Source organism: Dunckerocampus dactyliophorus, chromosome 1 (genome assembly GCF_027744805.1).
Source record: "Dunckerocampus dactyliophorus isolate RoL2022-P2 chromosome 1, RoL_Ddac_1.1, whole genome shotgun sequence".
Lineage (NCBI taxonomy): Eukaryota > Metazoa > Chordata > Actinopteri > Syngnathiformes > Syngnathidae > Dunckerocampus > Dunckerocampus dactyliophorus.
Window position 1 is genome coordinate 15,365,936 of NC_072819.1, and position 19,847 is coordinate 15,385,782.

General features: G+C 40.5%; 1 protein-coding gene across 2 annotated transcripts in view; it reads right to left on the minus strand.

Moving 5' to 3' along the window:
- Window positions 1-19,847, minus strand: part of prex1 (phosphatidylinositol-3,4,5-trisphosphate-dependent Rac exchange factor 1) — a 133,440-nt gene that overhangs the window by 25,177 nt on the left and 88,416 nt on the right. For both annotated transcript variants that reach the window (XM_054770870.1, XM_054770877.1), the window contains exons 17-25: window positions 19,626-19,718; window positions 15,132-15,280; window positions 14,963-15,048; window positions 8,075-8,214; window positions 5,875-6,019; window positions 4,790-4,965; window positions 4,559-4,720; window positions 4,261-4,471; window positions 810-1,077 (exon numbers count right to left, since the gene is read on the minus strand). In XM_054770870.1, coding sequence (XP_054626845.1) covers window positions 810-1,077; window positions 4,261-4,471; window positions 4,559-4,720; window positions 4,790-4,965; window positions 5,875-6,019; window positions 8,075-8,214; window positions 14,963-15,048; window positions 15,132-15,280; window positions 19,626-19,718 — 1,430 coding nt within the window. The remainder of the gene's footprint in view (window positions 1-809; window positions 1,078-4,260; window positions 4,472-4,558; window positions 4,721-4,789; window positions 4,966-5,874; window positions 6,020-8,074; window positions 8,215-14,962; window positions 15,049-15,131; window positions 15,281-19,625; window positions 19,719-19,847) is intronic.

A 19,847-nucleotide genomic window follows, 5' to 3' on the forward strand; every position in this document is an offset into this window, starting at 1 on the left:
ATGGGTTGAATTTGAGCATCACTTTTTTTTGTCCACTCATGATGCCGATGGTTTAAGTCTGCATATTAATTTAATACCACATTGAAGTAGGAAAGTTTAACGATCACGATAAAGCAGTATCCGAAGTACAAAACGACCAACGATAAAGCCAAATTTTCGGGGGAAATCTGTACTCACAGTGATAGATTTTTACCGCTGCATCGTGCAGGGATAGGAACACCAATATAAATGACATCTTCAAGATTAAACTTCAAAACATACTTATTTGTTCATATGATGCACACAGAGCAATGAACAACTTAATGTTGTGTCTCCTTTCTGCGGGGGCGTTCAGGTGCACTCGTAATTGTGAGCGTTATGTTTTTCATTTTTATTCACGTACCACTATTACATTTGGTGCACACCAGGGGGTACCTTTGGGAACCTAGAATGTATACTATATCATGTCACAATACACTTGCCATGTTTTTGTTCACTCCTCTTCCTCGGTACACACATACACGCACGCACACACTATATGTGTCTATCCTCTCTATTCTTGCGGTGGCCTGGCCCATAAATATTTGGGGCCTGAGGAATGTTTTTTTTTTCATCTAAAAAAATCCAAACCGATGACGTGAGCTTGACAACATTTTCCACAGAGTTTTCAAAATAGCATTGTGCAAGACAAAAATGTTGGCCTTGCATATAAACAGCAGTGCATGAGTTTTCATAACCAGATGAGTATAGACTTCCTGTTGAAAGACGGATAAGAAGAACAGAACAATCAAGCTGCACCGGATCAATTGATGCTATTGTAGCGTACTCACACGTCTATCTGAGCCACGTATTGCCGCATTTCCCTGACGGCGACGTCCAGGCGGCTGTATAAGTGAAGGTAGGCGTCCTGCGTCTCCGTGTCCTCCTGTTTGAGCAAGAAGCTCAAACCGCCATCTCCATGACCCCGGCTGTCCATCAGGCCTTCTCCTCCGTTCATGGACTCCTCTCCGTCTTCGCCGTCCAGGCCCGACGAATTCCAGGAGGGAGCTCCCATGCTGGTCACACAATGCTGGGTGTGCGACATGGGGTTCAGCTGGGCTGGAGGTCAAGAACAGCAGATTAGGATTAGATTAGATGAAATTAAATTAGAGAAAAGTGGAGGAAAACACAATAAAGGCAATCATAGGTGTGAAAAGTACAGTAATGCAGAATATAGCACAGTAGTGGAGTAAATAATACAATACAGTAGTTGAAAACCCAATTAATACTTAGTAGTGTAGTGTGGTACATTAGTATAGGAGAGTACAGTAGTGTAGAGTAGACCACAGTATTGGAAAATACAACAGAACATTGCAGAAGTGAAAAGATATCCAATTAATGAAGAGTACACTAGTAGTAAGTATTGCAGAGTACAGTAGATTTGAGTAATGCTGAACAAAGGAAGTAGCAGTCGGGTATGGAGTACAAGAGGAACATCTACTAGTTGAAAGTCAAAGTGCAGTGGAAGAGAGTATAGAGAAAATACAGATTAGTTTGGCAGAGTACAATACAGGAGTAGTAGTACAGAACAGGGCTGAAGGCTAAAGGTGAAGATACAAGTATTGAAGAGTACTGTACGGTAACACAGACTATAGTACTAAGAAGTGGAAGAACAGAGTAAGAGTGGAGAAAATACAGAGGCGGGAAATTACAGATTAGAGTAGGAGTAAAGTTGATAAAAGCATGTCAGAGTACAGTAGACTTGAGTAATGCAGAATAAAGTAAGTAGGGGTCGACTATGTAGTAGAAGAGTAGAGTATTTGTGTGGGGAATTTGGGGCCGTACATTATAGTGATCTAATTTAGCGTATTTATTATGTATATTAAAAAAAAGTCCAAAGGGCACATAAATTGACCTATTAATCGACTATTTCAAACATATACCCTTTAAAAATGTGCAATCAAAAATTGTAATTCTTGAGAATCAAATTGTTGATTGACCCTTCACCTTTGTTTAGACGCACCACCAGCACTACTTGCTGCGAGAGTGTGAAATCGGGATGGGGCTTATTTAAGGAGCTCTGTGCCAGCACAGTCTCCACATTGTCACTGCTCTGTAAAGCTGGTCAAGGTCCCCTTCTAGCTCGGGGCCCCAAGCATTTGCCTGCCTTTCCTGTTGGCACGCAGCGTCTCTGGAGAAGAGTGTAGTTGAGTGGAGTAGAGGAGTACAGAATAGAGTAATGCAGAGTAGAGGAGAATAGAATTGGTTATATTAGAGAGTATAGCATAGAAATACATGTTAGTATGGTAGAGCACAGTAGAGTACAGTAGAATAGAATAAGAAAGTGGGAAAGGAGTAGAGTAGCAGAGTATAGAGAAATAGAGTATTGCTGAGTAAAATTAGGCGGAATGGTTGTGTGCAGTACAGTATTGGCGATTATGCTTGATTTACAATAGAGTACAGTAAAGTAGAGGACAATATTACAGCAGATGTGAGAAGAGTGTTGTTGAGTTGAGTAGTACAGAATCGAGTATTGCAAAGTATGTCCCAGTAGAGTACGGTGGAGTACAGTAGAATATATCATGAGAGTAGGGACAATTTGTTTGTGGGCTGCGGTTGGTGAAAAACAGCCTTGACTGTCTGACTTTAATATTCAGTCCAGATGTTCCAAACTACAGAGTAACACCGTTGTCTGAGTTCCATTTGTGTTTCGATGCACCCACACACAGCTGACATGCAGGCTTAAATCCAATGTTTGCTTAGTTTATGAGACAAAAGAAGCTGCAGTAACCTGAGAAATCCCAAATCTCCATAAAGTGGAAGCTTCTAGCTTTGGAGCCAGTGTGCCTTCTATTACTGACACAAATACATGTATACACTGACATTAAACAGTACTCTCGTGTGTTATTCCACGTACTCCATTTAGAAACTCTGCTATTGAGATGAATGACCACATCTGCTCTGAGCAACTGCTGGGCAGATGTCTGATGGAGAACATGCAAAGACGCCAGGAACAATGCGAGAAACGTCGTCTAGACAGCTGTGTTGCATTTACATCTTTCATGAGTTCATCACCCAGACTTCAACTATTAGAAAGTTAGAAGGAACTTCTAACAATAGAGGAAGAATTTCACAACGCTTGTGTATTATTCTGTTGTGATGTCTCCCTATCCGCTGGCCTTTGACCTCTGCAGTTGCCGCATCACATTCCAATGTTGGCAAGTGACATCAGTCACATATCAATAACATGAGCACGGCCCAGGGCTAATGGGGTCCAAACAGTGGACCACTCATCCAGTTTGCTACCTAATGGCATTCCATTCCCTGCACTGAGGGATTTTAAATGGCCATAAAGTTCAATGAGCAAGAATGATAGCTGAGTTGCTGCTCGGCCGGCTAATAGCACACGTACCATGGAGCGTTGATCTCAAAGCATGAAAAGGATGCTAAAAAATGTTGGAAGTGCATGCACTAGAAGATCTGCTGTCTCCATTTTAATTCTGCTTTCAAAGCTGTGGGAAGCAAACCGTCAAACGAAACAACAAACGTGGCCGACAACTGTGTGACAACTTGTTTTCACTTGGAAGCGTAATCTTCCAATGTGCCAGTCCCATCACACTTTTCTAGTTACAAGTCAAAAATGTCCAGCTTCCCACATGAAACATAATGACAACACATCTTTATCATCAATGGGCTGGCTTGGCTTCCTGTCGCACAATGACAATATAATGCTGTTTGTACGTCATATAGCTGTGGCTGTGGGCAACCTCCTGATGTACTTTTTTATTGACTCCACAAGATGGCAGTAGCTGCCCTTTGAAGTATCATGAGTGGTGAGCATCCAACAGCTTTTTCTACCTCTGCATGTGCTTTAAAATGTTGCTACTAAGCTGTTGGTGTGAAACTAATGCATGTTACACTTGCCGTACTGTTGTTTAACTGTGGCTATAGGCAATCTGCTGTGTACATTTTTTATTAAATCCACTTGCCGGTGTACATTTTGTATTAAATCCACAAAATGGCAATAGCTGCCATGTTGTCAGAACCCAGCACCTTCATCTACTGCTGCATGCTCTTTAAAATTACAGTTGCACTACTCAGCATTGGTTCTGTTGCTGCTGTTGCTCCAATTATCGCCTGCTTCTAATTAAAGCATTTAAAGCCTGTCACCATACAAGATGATATTTTTTGTATACAGGTGTTATTTTAGTAGATTTGACATTTTTATTAAGTCAAATCTTCAAATGAGCACATTTTCAACATCAATACCTAAGAAAAGTGTGGAGCTCTCATGTACAGTACCTTGATCCGGGTCCAGACCAAACAAGGAGTTCTTGCGTCCAAAGCGAATGCTAAAGATCCTGCCGGCCGAGGTAGCACTTTTAGGGTAGGAGACCTGCATCAAGTTGACATGGCAGTTGGTGGGGACAAAGTCCATGCAGCCCAACGGGTGAGGTCGGACGTTAGCCTGCCTGAAGGTGGGCCAGGCTGTGTTTCGCAGCTCTAGGGAAAACTGAGTGGAAAAACGTTAGTTAAGAACATACTGACCTCTTACATATTTGATCATTTTACACATGCAGATGTCATGTTTGTGATGTACCTGCTGATAGCTGCTGATGCGCCGTCGGATACTCTCCAGCTTGGTGTCACAGATGTGCCGGAACTCATACTGAGGCATGGTGACCACCTTGTCACTCTGGGAGATTAGCTGGCTGCAGTTATTAACAAAGAGGCTGTCATCGCTGGAAAAGGCCTCAAGGATCTGCAGACACAGACAACGTGTAGGTGATGCCATTTCCATTTTCCAACAAGGTGGTGATCTTCACACTACCTTAGCGGTGAGGCTGAAGCAGCCTTTGGGCTCCACAATCTTTTCTAGGACGTGACTCTTGATCCCGGCAGTGCTGACGTATTCATAGAGGACCCCGTGCTCCAGGTGGACGTTATCCACAGTCAAGCTGACCAGCGGCGTGTTATCTGAGAGGGAAAGGCTTCCCAGTCTGTAATCTGTTGGCATGGAAAGACAATGAGAAACATGGAATGACTCATTCGGTGGTGGATGAAGGATGAAGTCTAACTACTTCCTTTGGAAGTGTTATTGTTCACTGGCGTTGCATTGCACTTTTCTACACAATTTCCAACTTTCCACATTCTTTGAATGCAGCATAGTGACAACACTTTATCATCAAAGGTGGGATTTTAAAAACAGGCGAGCTGCCACCTCGTCTTCCTGTTGCACAATGATGAAGAAGTTTGTTAGTCATACAGTTGTGGCTGTAGGCAGCTTCTTGATGTAGGTTATTATTAACGCCACAAGATGGCGGTAGCTGCCTTTGAAGTATCATGAGTGGTAAGCATTCAGCAGCTTTATTTTTATCTATTTAGCTCTTACCGCAAATATAAGACAACCCATCCTTTTACCGCTTTATATTCGGGTCAATGCAATAATGAAGGTTTGTTCTTTTTCCCCTTTAAAATATCTAAACTAATAAAGTAATTAAGGATTATCAAGTAGATAGAGAATATTACTTATTATGTATACTGGTATTATGCTACTCGGTAGACCGCCACCATAGCCGAACAATCCCTTTGTCCATCTGACTTTTTCTAAAGGAAAAATCATGGCGTGATTGACGGTACAGTTCCATTGCAGTCCAGTAAGTGTCAGTATTGGTTAAGACAAAGTGACTACAGCCACATTTTATCAGACTTTTTTCACCACAGCTCCATCTGCTGGATGAGTGCTGCACTTGGTCTCAATGCAGGATGATTATAACACCAACATTCTTGAAACTACAAATTGTTTTTTTTACCAGCCCCGTGTCAAGAACCCAACATAGATGTCATCTACCTTTGGCCAAATAGAATATTAAAATAATAGCAGCAATCTTGAGCACATACAGTAATTGCTTTCACCTGTTCCATTAGTGCCGTTTTCTTCCTCGTGGTCGGAGCCATTTTCCACTGGGTAAGGACTGAATGGGCTGTCATCCTTCTCGGATGCGGTTTGTTCGCTTTGAAGCTCCTCCACATCTTCAAATGTGCGGTACACCCACTGACACTGTAAAGGCAGCACCCAAACAGTAATATGCAAAACTGTTAGATCATGATGTGTAATCATTACATCTTGAAGCAAGGCTGGCATTGTGGATTGCACTAGTTGGCAGTGACCAGCAGAGGGTGCAGTAAATTCAGACCTAACTAGCGTGTGCTGCCTTCGGAATCGAAACCATATTAAACAAAAAACTAACATATTTTATAGTCCATATTATGAAACAAACTGCTAGACCGTGACTGGAATGAGGTTCCCTATGCTTGGTGAAGTTTGCGAGTCAATACATCACCTTCACTTTGGTTGTTTTGGTAACGAGTGCTGGACTGATTGTCATAAGGGTATTCGTATTTCTCACCATTTTGCTAGTTGGGTTGTGTATTAAAATTTCGTTTTGGATTCTTAGTTGTCATACATGAGTTAAAAGAAGTTAGTTTAGTAAAGTATTAATATTATTATATTAATGTGTATTAGTATTTATTTTATAATAATAATAATAATAATAATAATAATGATTATTATTAGTATTATTTTTATATAAAGTCAATTAACGACACTAGTGTTTTGTTTTCAACAGGAAAAAAACCATACAAACACACAGAACAACCTCACGTTTTGGGGTGGGGGTGTCACATTTAGCGGGATAACACCAAAAAATCCAAAAGCAATTTCCTTAAAACTGAAAAAAGATCTGGATAAAGGTGCATATCCAGGAATGTGTTTTTTGAGTGACTGAGTCAATGGAAGAACGCACCCACATAATAATGCCCGCCTGTCTAGTCATTATTTGTCAAATGACGCTCTATGTACGGTAGTTTGTTTCTTTTTCTTACTTTGTTCTGCCTTGGTGGAGGTCTGTTCTCTACAAAATGACGCTCAAGTAATACAACAAATACTTGAGTTACGTTTGAGTTGAGGAATTCAGTCTCCATTGCTATGCTGCCAACATGCAACAGTCATGTCTGCACCACCAGGAAGTCAGCGGTGCCAGGAGAGTTTTTCACAGGCTGGCGTACAAGAGTGGGACGTCTCGTTACTGTATTCAGAACAGTTTTGTTTGCTTTCATCGGCAGCCCAGCCTGATCGGCTCTTTCCAAATCCTCATTTGCTCACACCCAATGAACACGCTCGGCCAAAGTCTCACAACTCTTTGGATCCGTTCCACTAAGCTGACTTCTATTATCAGAATGTAGTTCATGTGGCTGATTGCACTGCTGAGTTTGGGGTAGAACAGTTTTCCAGAACTATATCATCAGTAGATTATGTACATCCAATCATCCCCCGTATATCACAGTTAATTGGCTCCAGACCCTACGTGATAAGTGAATTTCCACAAAACAATATTCCTTCTTTGTAAATGTAATATTTTCGTAGTTGTGGCATATAAAACCTGTTTACAATCTTCTAATTATGGTTTTTAACATTATTAGAGCCCTCAAGATATGAAACAACACCCACCTACTCCATTTGTATTACCCAATATAGTAGATATAATCAGAAAAAAAGAGCATTGACTCACATGTTAGCAGTTCCTTGTTTTTTTTCTGGACAGCGTACTTCCCGTGGTGGCTATTGTCTCATCAATGTATTGTAATGGTGGCTTTAAATGGCTTTACACTCGTATTACACAATATAGTAGACATTTTAAGAGTAAATAAGGCATTTAAGATGTAAATAAAACTCCTGTTCATGTGTGTCATGTGTTCCTTAGCAAATTAGCAATTGATGTGAACAGAAGTTAAATAATCGTTGCTTCTCAATACTCCTTTTGGAAATGTGGAACTATTAATTGTAACATGTGACGTATTCCAACCTGTATGCATGTTCAAAATAAAATTAAACCAATTCCATTACCATAAAGTTAGATTTGTGATCGCTCAAATCGCTCAATCGATATTAAACCTTAAAATACTGTTTTATTGTTTATTGTATTAATATTAACAGTGGCTCACTTATTTTTACACTTCAATAATGTATGAGGCACATGTAATTTTTCGATACACTTAATACTTTTCTGTTTGACAAAATCCATTTGTGTTCATAATTCTGTGTGTGTTTTCTCACCACATGAGGAGGCTGGAGGTATCTGTGTTGTGCGCTAAAGTGCTCCAGAACCTCTTGGTGGTCGCCACGGTTGACGTTGTTGCCGTTTACCTTCAGGATGACCTGACCGGGCTGAAGCCCTGCCCCCGCAGCCTCCCAGCCTGTGTGGCATGCCGACAAGAGAGGTCAGAGGTAAGACCGGGGTAAACAAAGCTGTAACCCTAAACAATGTTGGAGGACTGCAGAAAACATCTGTCAATGACTCAGGGATAAAACTACACTGGAATCGAACATCCCTGGGGTTGTACAAATTTGAATGTGAACAAAATATTTGTGAAAAGTACACCTCTTAAGTCACAAGACACTTCAGAATCGCCCTGCCCTACTGGGCCCAAGAGTGGATGGTCCATGAAGAAACTACTGCAATTTCCAGTGTATAAGTACAAGTTATACTTTTAGGACATCTCCTTTACTTCAAAACTACTAGTAATTGTTTAAATACTGTACCCCTCGCGAGTCAGTGACGAAACGGTAGCTCTTTCCTCAGCAGCAACCAATCATGAGCTATGAATAAACTCACAACTAGCTTGTCAACCCACTAGAATTGCAGAACGTCATTACTCACGATAACAGTCTGACTCATGGTGTCATCTTACAAAGAAGGCTAAACTCATCACACAGCAACTTAACACAAAAGGTAGATGGTAAATATACAAGTACCAATATGAGTTTAAAATTACAAAACAACAATTTTATAATTTTCCCATAATGCATTGCGTCCAAGCAAAGCATTCATTGGTGCCTACGGGGGCATAACAATGATGTTAGCCTCCCTCTGGGCTCTGGACTCCTCTAGCTCCCTCTGCTAGACAGAGGCAGCATTGCAGCACCATCAAGCCATCCTTTCATTTTCTATGCTGCTTGTCCTCCAATGAAATGCTTTGCTCAGACAATATAAAAATTGCTAGAATTTGCATTTTGCACATTTGGATCTTAATGAGGTTTTAAGTAGAGCTACAATATGCAAAAACAAGAAGGGGGAGTGAGACAAACAGCACTTTGAAAAAGTAATTTATTGAAAACAACAATTAAACTGAAATAGGCTGTTTATCAGCTGATCAAAAGTTTAAGACCAGCGCTCAAAAAATAACAAAAAATTCTCCCAACCAGAACAAAACATTTTCCCAGTAGGATTCAGTAATGAGTAGCTCCACCGTTCTTGTTAATCACTTCAAAAATTGCTTTGGGCATGCTTGATGTGAGTGTTTCCAGGAGGCTAGTGGGAACATTGCTCCAAGTGGTGAACATGGCTTCAAGAAGGGCATCAACTGTCTGGAACTGATGGCCATTTTTATAAACTTCCCTTGCCATCCATCCCCAAATGTTCTCTATGGGATTTAAATGAGGGGAACATGCAGGATGGTCCAAAAGAGTGATGTTATTCTCCCTGAAGAAGTCCTTGGTCAAGCGAGCATTGTGAACTGCAGCGTTGTCCTGTTGAAAAACCCAGCTGTTACCACACAGACGAGGGCCCTCAGTCATGAGGGATGCCCGCTGCAACATCTGCACGTAAGCAGCCGCTGTTTGACAACCCTGCACCACCTGAAGCGCCAGTGTTCCACTGAATGAAAAAGCACCCCAGATCATGATGGACCCCCTCCAACTGTGCCGGGTAGAAAACATCTCAGGTGGGATCTCCTTGTCATGCCAGTAACGTTGGAAGCCATCTGGACCGTCAAGGTCACATTTTTTCTCATCAGAGAATAAAACTTTTTTCCACCTTTCAATGTCCCATGTTTGATGCTCCCTGGCAAAGTCTAAACGGGCAGTTTTGTGGTGTTGAAGGAGACAAAGTCTTTCAATTTGTTTTTTGTTTTTAAATCCTTTTCCCGCAGATGCCGTCTGATGGTTATTTCGCTGTACTCATCAGCACCAGTAAGGGCCTTAATTTGGGTGGAAGACCGCCCTGTGTCTTGATGGACAGCCAATCAGATCCTCCGGCTCAGTGCAGGTGTGATTTTTTTGGGTCTAACACTTGACTTTTTTGTTCCATAATGCTCAGGATCTTTCAAAAAAATTTGAATAACTGTCTTACTGCGCCCAACCTCAGCAGCAATGGCACGCTGTGACAGGCCTTGCTTATGCAGCTCGACAATCACGTTCAAAAAGAGACAGCATCATCGCTTTCGCCAGCAGGAATTTTTCACTCTGTGTCATTGCAGCTATTTGTCAAAATCAAAAAAATTATTTTATTTCTCATTAATGTACACTCAGCACCCCATCTTGACAGAAAAAAAACAGAAATGTAGACATTTTTGCAAATGTATTAAAAAAGAAAAACTGAAATATCACATGGTAATAAGTATTCAGACTCTATGCTCAGTATTGAGTAGAAGCACCCTTTTGAGCTCGTACAGCCATGAGTCGTCTTGGGAATGATGCAACACGTCTTTCACACCTGGATTTGGGGATCCTCTGCCATTCTTCCTTGCAGATCCTCTCCAGTTCTGTCAGGTTGGACGGTGAACATTGGTGGGCAGCCATTTTTAGGTCTCTCCAGAGATGCTCAATTGGGTTTAGGTCAGGGCTCTTGCTGGGCCAGTCAAAAACGGTCACAGAGTTGTTCTGAAGCCACTCCTTTGATATTTTAGCTTTGTGCTTAGGGTCATTGTCCTGTTGAAAGGTAACCTTCGGCCCAGTCTGAGGTCCTGAGCAGTCTGGAAGAGGTTTTCCTCCAGGATATCTCTGTACTTGGCCGCATTCATTTTTCCAGTCGTCCTGCCCCTGCAGCTGAAAAACACCCCACAACATGATGCTTCCACCACCATGTTTCACTGTAGGGATTGTATTGGGCAGGTGATGAGCAGTGCCTGGTTTTCTCCACATATAGAGCTTAGAATTAACACCAAAAAGTTCAATCTTGGTCTCATCAGACGAGAGAATCTTATTTCTCATAGTCTAGGAGTCCTTCATGTGTTTTTTCATGTGTCTTGCACTGAGGAGAGGCTTCCGTCGGGCCACTCTGCCATAAAGCCCCGACTGGTGGAGGGCTGCAGTGATAGTTGACTTTGTGGAACTTTCTCCCATCTCCCTACTGCATCTCTGGAGCTCAGCCACAGTGATCTTTGGGTTCTTCTTTACCTCTCTCACCAAGGCTCTTCTCCCACGATTGCTCAGTTTGGCTGGACGGCCAGGTCTAGGCAGAGTCGTGGTCGTCCCAAATGTCTTCCATTTGAGGATTATGGAGGCCACTGTGCTCTTAGGAACCTTGAGTGCTGCAGAAATTCTTTTGTAACCTTGGCCAGATCTGTGCCTTGCCACAATTCTGTCTCTGAGCTCCTTAGGCAGTTCCTTTGACCTCATGATTCTCATTTGCTCTGACATGCACTGTGAGCTGTAAGGTCTTATATAGACAGGTGTGTGCATCTCCTAATCAAGTCTAATCAGGTTAATTAAACACAGGTGGACTCCAATAAAGGAGCAGAAACCATCTCAAGGAGGATCAGATACTCAAATACTTATGACCATGTGATATTTCAGTTTGTTTGTTTTTTTTATAAATTGGCAAAAAAATTTCTGTCAAGACGGGGTGCTGAGTGTACATTAAGGAGAAATAAAATGAACTTTTTTGATTTTGGCAAATGGCTGCAATGACACAAACAGTGAAAAATTTAAAGGGGTCTGAATACTTTCCGTACCCGCTGTGTGTGTGTGTGTGTGTGTGTGTGTATGTGTGTATATATATATATATATATATATATATATATATATACACACATACATACATACATACATACATACACATATATATATATATACATACATACATACATACATACATACACATATATATATATACATACATACATACATACATATATATATATATATATATATATATATATATATATATATATATATATATATATATATATATATACACATACATATATACATATATATATATATATATATATATATATATATACACAGATCGGGAAGACCTGGGTTCGATTCTCCCCTGGGCATTTCTGTGTGGAGTTTGCATGTTCTCCCCGTGTGCGCGTGGGTTTTCTCCGGCTTCCTCCCACATTCTCAAAAACATGCAGGTGAGGTTAATTGGCGACTCTAAATTGTCCATAGGTATGAATGTGAGTGTGAATGGTTGTTTGTCTATATGTGCCCTGCGATTGGCTGGCGACCAGTCCAGGGTGTACCCCGCCTGTCGCCCAAAGTCAGCTGGGATAGGCTCCAGCATGCCCCCGCGACCCTAATGAGGATGAAGCGGTATAGAAGATGGATGGATGGATATATATATATATATATATATATATATATATATATATATATATATATATATATATATATATATATATATATAAAACATTTGATTTTTTTTCAAGAAAAAGTTATATTTTTGAGAAAAACGCTGTGTATTTGTGGGAAAAGTGTATAGTAATGAGAAAAAAATACAATAATAATGACAACAACAATAATGCACCATACAGATTATCACATGATCAGATCAGAAAGATCAAAAAGATGAGGTTAATTGGAATACTCTAACGTGAAGAAATTAGTAATTGAATTGAGGGACGGTATAAATAACAGGCACGCATGTTGAACTCTTCGGTTCTGTGGTTTGTGTGTCCAGATTATTTAATTATTCTCATTGAGTTGTTTCAATTAGTTCTTTAAGGCAAAAAACAACTAATTGGGTTGAATAAACATAAAGCGAATGGTTAAGATTAGATGACTTGTGTGAGAGTTTTGGCTATGTAATGTGCTGAAAATTCACATAACTTGAAGTGCGGGTTTTGAACCTTGACCGGATGCAGCATGGATGACAGGTGGTCATAAGAACAACAAAGGTTCACTGATCGCAGAAAGGTAGCAGGTGGTCGCAGGCTAGAGTTACCTCGTCTTTGCCTTGAACGCACGCATCGGTTATTTGTCTTTTTGACACCAAAAACGCTTTCAAAGCATGGCGCAGCACTGATTGTGTCACCATGAGGGTATACTTGCTGAAATATGTGCATAGATCCCCAAACATTTGGGCACTATAGGTAAAATATACAGCGTGTTGTAACCAAGTTGAGGAAATGTACGTTTAATTACACTACTCCACAGCTCTACACTGGGTTAGGGCCATTATTACTTCAACAGTTTACAGTATATAAACATATGTCATATTCTAACCTCCATGTGTTTACTTCATTTAGTCAGCAGGGTTAAGAAAAACTTACCAAATTTTTTTTGTGGAGGAATTTTGTGTTGGTGTGTTGTGATGCAAGAAAAAACGCATCACATCTTGCAGATGAAAGAGTTCCCCCATTCTGAATCAATCAGGTATAAAACATTTCTAACATTGCTAATATTTTTGCACTTCTGTTGCCATGTATTGACACACAGTCGCCCATCGCTATATCGCGGTTCAAATATCACTCCCTCGAATATCACTATAATCATGGTTTTAAAAAAAAATACTTAATAAATGATTGCCATTTCGTGGTTGACCATGGCCTATTATTAGTAAAAAAAAATATTGAAAGACAAGTTATATGTAGTATTATGGTCACTAGGCATCAGTAATGTTATGCGACGTAACGTTAGAATACATGACATTTTCACACCGCATGCATGCAGCAGTCGGCACAAGCCAACATGCAATGGCTGAGATCGAGTGGAAAATAAGGTTCTCTCATTCCATGTAGAAGTGGTAAGTTTATGGCTTCTTTGCTCTTCGTCCCGACTCTGTTTGAAACACTTTCTTAAGTTTAGAATAAGTAAATTGAAGAGGCTAATTAGTTCGCTTGATAGCTTGCTATGCTAGCTGCCGCTGTCTGTTATGTCCCTGCAGTGATCCCAGAGCCTGCGCAATGTGATGTAAACAAAGAATAATAGGAGTGTCAAAGTGACTATTACGGTGTTATTTCATGTCTACAGGGCTGTAATAATGTTAAACCCATACTTACAAAGTCATCAACAAGTCTTCTACAAAAATATTTTGTTTATTAATATTATCGCGGTTGGGTCTGGAACCAATCAACTGTGATAAACGAGGGATGACTGTATTTCTTCATTTCTATGTACACAATGTGTCCACTCATAGTCATTTGGTAGAATACATTCGGCTCTGCTTCTTCCTACTCCTTTTCGGCCATGTTTAACTATTGTATATAATGCATTTAAGAGAAGAAAAGTCATTTATTTTTTAGCAAAAAAAGATTGTTTTTCAATACTTAAAATATATTTCGGACAAAAAAAAAGTCATATAGTTTGAAGAAAAGAGGGAGGAAAGTCATAGAACAAAGTCACATATAAAAAATGCCATATTTTTGAGGGAAAACAGCCCTATTTTGAAGAAAAAAAAGTTTGATTTTGTCAAGAAAAAAAAGTAGCATTTTTTTGAAAAATGGATACCCTCCAACAAGGTGGAGGTGGGGTGCTGGTAAGGGCTGGAATTATTAAAAGATGAGCTTGTTGGGCCTTTTCAGGTTTAAGATGGCATGATGAGATGAGAACATGCAAACTCCACACAGAGATGCCCAATGGAGATTCAAACCCAGATCTTCCCGATCTCCTGACTGTGTGGCCAATATGCTAACCACTAGGCCACCGTGCGGCCCTAATTGTGCACACTGTGTATTTATTTATAGTAGGAGGTAGCTCTTTGGGGCTTGGCGATTTTAAAAGTAGCTCGCAGGCTGAAAAAGTGTAAGCACCCCTGGCTTAGATCATTCAATAGTTTAGTAAAAGTCCAAAAGCAGTAGTACTGCTATGTACCGTAGTTACCATGCAACACTTTCTACCGGCTACTATTCCGCTTTTAAGTGGACATGCTTATCACGGTGGAATCCATTACGTTTCAGTAATGCTGTAATGAAAGAAATGGAACGTGTCACTCACCTTTCCTTACAGCGTGGACGTGAGGAGGAGTGGAGCCACTGAGTCTAAAGGAAAGGCTGTCTGGGTTGTCAGGGACCTTCACAATCCTGGGGGACAAACCACCATTTAGACCACTGAGCGCTATGTTTACAGTAAGAGGGAGTGTGTGTATGTGTGTGTGTTCACTCACTCCTTGGCCTTGGTGGTGACTAGAAGGCGCAGGGAACGTCGTATGCAGAAGGCCTGGTTGATCATGGCCTCCACCTCAGAGAAAGGCCTGAGGAACAACAGGTCCTCGTTGATGGTATGGATCTTCCTGCCCGCCTGCAGACCAGCCATCTGGACGGACACGGAGGATATTTTTAGCCTCACCATTCCCATAAAGCTTCTATTAGGACGCTAAAAATGTCATGTGAGGACTGCAGTCCATTCATGACTTAGTTCAGTTTAATTTGCTTTGACATTGAGGCATATTCAATTATGTATTTCCATAACCTCAATGTCATTTTTCCTAAGACTTTTTTTAAAAAAACAATATATATATATTATATATATATATATATATATATATATATACTTTTGTTTTATTTCGTTACCGGTGTGAAAGGGTATTTCCCATTTTTTTCTGTGATTAATATATAAATAATAATTACAACATAGGCATATTCGACAATTTATTCTCTTACTCTGGGTTTCTTAAAAAATCTATAACTTAAAACACTTATAAAACACTTCAATATGTTTTTCCTCCCAAAAATATTACTTTTCTTCTCAAAAACCTTTTCCTGAAAAAATATTTATCCATTGTGAGAGGGTATTTGTTAACAATTCTCTCTGATTTATTGTCAATAATGCAATAATATTAATTACAACATTGTGATTACTACTTAAATTTTCTTTTTTTACATTAAAATATTTTCTGAAACATTTAAAGATAACTTTAATTTTGTGAAGAAAAAAAAATAGCATTGGGGCATAGTCAATTATTCTCTTAAAGACCCCCCCCCCCCCCCCGCCAATTTTTTTTTAAATATATATAAAAAAATATATAAATTTTTTCTCAAAATATGGCTTTTTTTCCCTCAAAGAGATGTTTTGGTTTTAAATGTATTTTTAGATTTGTTTTATATTTGATTTTATATTTGTTTAAACCTTTTCATTTTCCCCACTTTATCTGTGGCTAAGAGATACATACAAGTATTAATGATGACATTGAGACATGCAGGAGGTTCGAATATACTGTCTGTATGACGATGTACAATTTGATGCTCATCCAAATTCGGATTGTTTGGCCTTGACAGAGGTTTGCACTCCTCAGTCTGCAGTTTCCCACATTGCTCCCCTGCTCAGTTTCTTTCTGGGTAATCTCTGTCTCTTTTTGGCCTTCTGTCAGCTGCAGTAAAGCTTCAATCTCTGCTCTCTTTTCTCCATTTCTTTCCCTCTTGGTCTCTTATTCATCCTCCTCAATGTCCCCGAACTCCCCACAATAACGTGATTGGTTTAGCTGTGACACAGTCTGTGTGCCAGCACTATGAATGCAACTCAGCTGATTCCCATGGGGGCTCTGAATGGGCTACACATACACTCCCACATGCACACGTACAAGCACGCACACTCTCACTCACACACACACACACACACACGCACACACCTTTGACTGTGATACTATTACAGCAAGTCAGGCAAACTCCTCTGTGCTCCTGGTCGTCCATCCAGCCTGCCTGGGCTGTTATCCAGAGACGGGTCCCCCTAGCTCAGTCAAATACAGCCCCCCAACCCTCCACCACCCCCACCTCCCCGGATGTGTGTCCAGGACACTGGACAACACAAAAACGCGTGCACACACACACACACGCACACACAGAGGACACACTATTCTCACAACGTGACTGCATTTAATGTGGCACAAGAGGGGTGGAGACACGGCGCAGGTTGTGGAGAAGAGGTTAAAGCTGAGGATGTAACCTTGTGTGATCACATGGTGGATTTTCAAACAGCTAAAATCACACACAAAGCCAACAACAACACCATGATCCCCGATAATGTTCAACAAGAGAAGAAATACCAAGGAAAAAATACAATTAAAACAGCTCATACAACACAACTTTTAGGATGTCAATATGTGGAGTAAAGTTATGGAAGGGATTGAGGAACTCAAACAACATACAATAAATCCCCGCCTATTTGCAATTTAGCATTGGCGCCTGAGCATGTTTGCGCATTTCTTAAATAGCAAGAGGTTTGCTGGCGCTACCTGCAGAGGAAAATAAAGAGTGCTGCAAATATGAATCCAGCAGAGGGAGCTGTACCACAAGTCAATTCACCCAACATTTTCCAGCAGGAAGATGCTTCGACAAGATGTGATGTGTGCCTGTACATTTTGTAAGGACAATACTGTCTACTTTATGCTTGGAATTCTTGTGTAAAGCTGAATTTAAAATGTAACAGTACTAAAACGACCCATTTTTAGAGCTTTTTATGGGTGAATCAATATTCGTGTCTGTGGCACAGTAAACAGACACACAGACAGAACCACAAAGACGAAAGAACGCATGTGTCCATTGTCTTCCGCTTTCCAAGGCTCGTCTAGACTGACGACCAAATGGAATTACTTCTGGGAGTTATTTTGGACTATAAGACAACAAAATATCCGGAGAATGTCGGCTGGGTTGACTTATGCTAGTCAAAATATTCAGATATTATGTAGGCTTGCGTCAAAGCTCACTTCTGGTCACTTCACGGCGACGAGTCAGTGACGTCATCGTATGCATAAAGCAGCAGTTCCCTTGTCTACTTGGAAACGACAAGCCGGTGTTTTCAGATTTCCCCACTCTGGAAGCCGTTTAAAAAAAATACTGTTTCAGGTCACCCAGAAATCCATTTCCGTGTGGATGCAAGGCTGAAATGATTAAATATTTTGCCTTGTTGACCTGAAAACGTTTCTGTGTGGATAGATCCTTAATGTCAACAACTCATCTATGTGGAGCACCTTATCAAGTCCAGGTCCACCGTGTTCTTATTATTACTGAAAAATGCCCACTGTGGGCATCAATATACATGGTCGACTGCATTTGTCAACAAACAAATTTAGAGTCAAAAGGGTAATTTCTATGAAAAATGTTGTTGTAGTGTTGTTAACGTCATTATTATCGTAAGCATCATAAGCAGTGTGGCACAACAGCATCATAAATACTGTCTACTTACGCATCAGAGGTGGGAGAAAGTCTGTGTTTTGCAAGTCTCAAGTGAGTCTCACGTCTTATCCCAGGTCTCGAGTCAAGTCTCAAGCAAAGACATGTAAATCCAAGTCACGCCAAGACATGTCCGAAGTCACAGGCTTGCCTTACAATTTCAATGTCTTACAAGTCATAAGATAGGAGATAGAAGTCATACCAAATAAAATGCAATGACCTCGTAATTTGCTAATGCAAATGAAATTCTCCTTGGTAGCATGTTGACACATCCAGGTGTTAATTACTGCCGCTCTCCAGCAGTTTGGCGCTCACAGAAAGTAAGCCACATCCTCGTTGTTTGTTCTTAAACCTGATTGGACGTTAATGGATGCATTCAATAAGGCAGCTTGTGTGGGAAAAGTCGGTGTCTTGCTGGAAATGACATAATAGCGGTCTCGTTCATTTAATATTTGAATAGGGACACATTTTAAACAGCACACTCACTGAAGTCGAGTCCAAAGTCATCAAAATTGTGATTAGAGCCTGACTCGAGTTCAAAGCATTATAACGTGCACACAGTGACTTCCTGTTCAGGGCAAAATAAGCTTCAAAATAAAGCATGGCAGTATTAACCTGGATTCTACCACAGCAACTACAAAAATGCTTTATTGTTATTGTAGTGCGGCTCTGTTCGATAAGAGTATGAAATACCACATGAAAGCAGACAAATCTAAATAAAAATATGGATAAATGCAAGAAAAACATGCCAACAAACTGCCATAGGTTTAAACCCCATTCTCCTTATGTTTCTGGCCAAAGTCACAAGTAAATGTGCAAACAATGACTAGTTTTGTTTTCTGTTTTGATTTGGTTTTGTCCACAACCACTTATGCTGACACGAGTCAGCCAAGGGGTGTCGACTTAAACGGGTTCCACTGTATGAATATACGCCAGTTAAAGAAACAGTACATGCATAGGGTGTTGAAAGGTATACAGTAAAGAAATTAAGAATTCTGAACTACTGTGTCTGATAACATTTACCATAAAATTGAGGCATGGCGGTTCTTAGAGCGGAGGCCACTATTTGAGGATATACAGCACCCGTTCTAAGTCGTTTTTGCTTAATCCTGCTAACTCGCAAATCAACACAACAGTGAAAACTCCTTGGCAGAGATACTGGTCCACCTGAAGTGGTACCGATGAGCAACAAAGTTAAGAGTGCCTATCCAAAGTGCTTTCACTGTTCATGTTGTTCCCAAAGTGGCACATTGCATTTGACTGGCTGTGTGTCATCTATATTTTAGAGGTTGATGTGAGCGGGCGTGTCTATGTGGCCCAACAACCAATCACAACAAAGCTCCTCCAAGGGGGATCAGAAGGAGACTGACAGTAGCCGTCTAAATATTAGACAGCCATTACCTACAGGAACTAATGCCACAGGGCAGGGGGACGATACAGTGTGTGTGTGTGTGTGTGTGTGTGTGTGTGTGTGTGTGTGTGTGCACCATTACCTCAGCATGTGAGCCTCTGGTGACAGATTTCACCACAATGGCCTTGTTTTTCTCCTCGATCTCAAAGCCATAGTCCTCCTCCTCAGGGTGAATCTACCGCACAACAAAAAAATCGAATTATTCCCAAAATGCATTGCATCCTGTCACATCAGCTACTGTGATTTACTTGATTATTTTTACTATTACTGCAAAGTAAATCAAGAAACACAATCAATTTTCAAC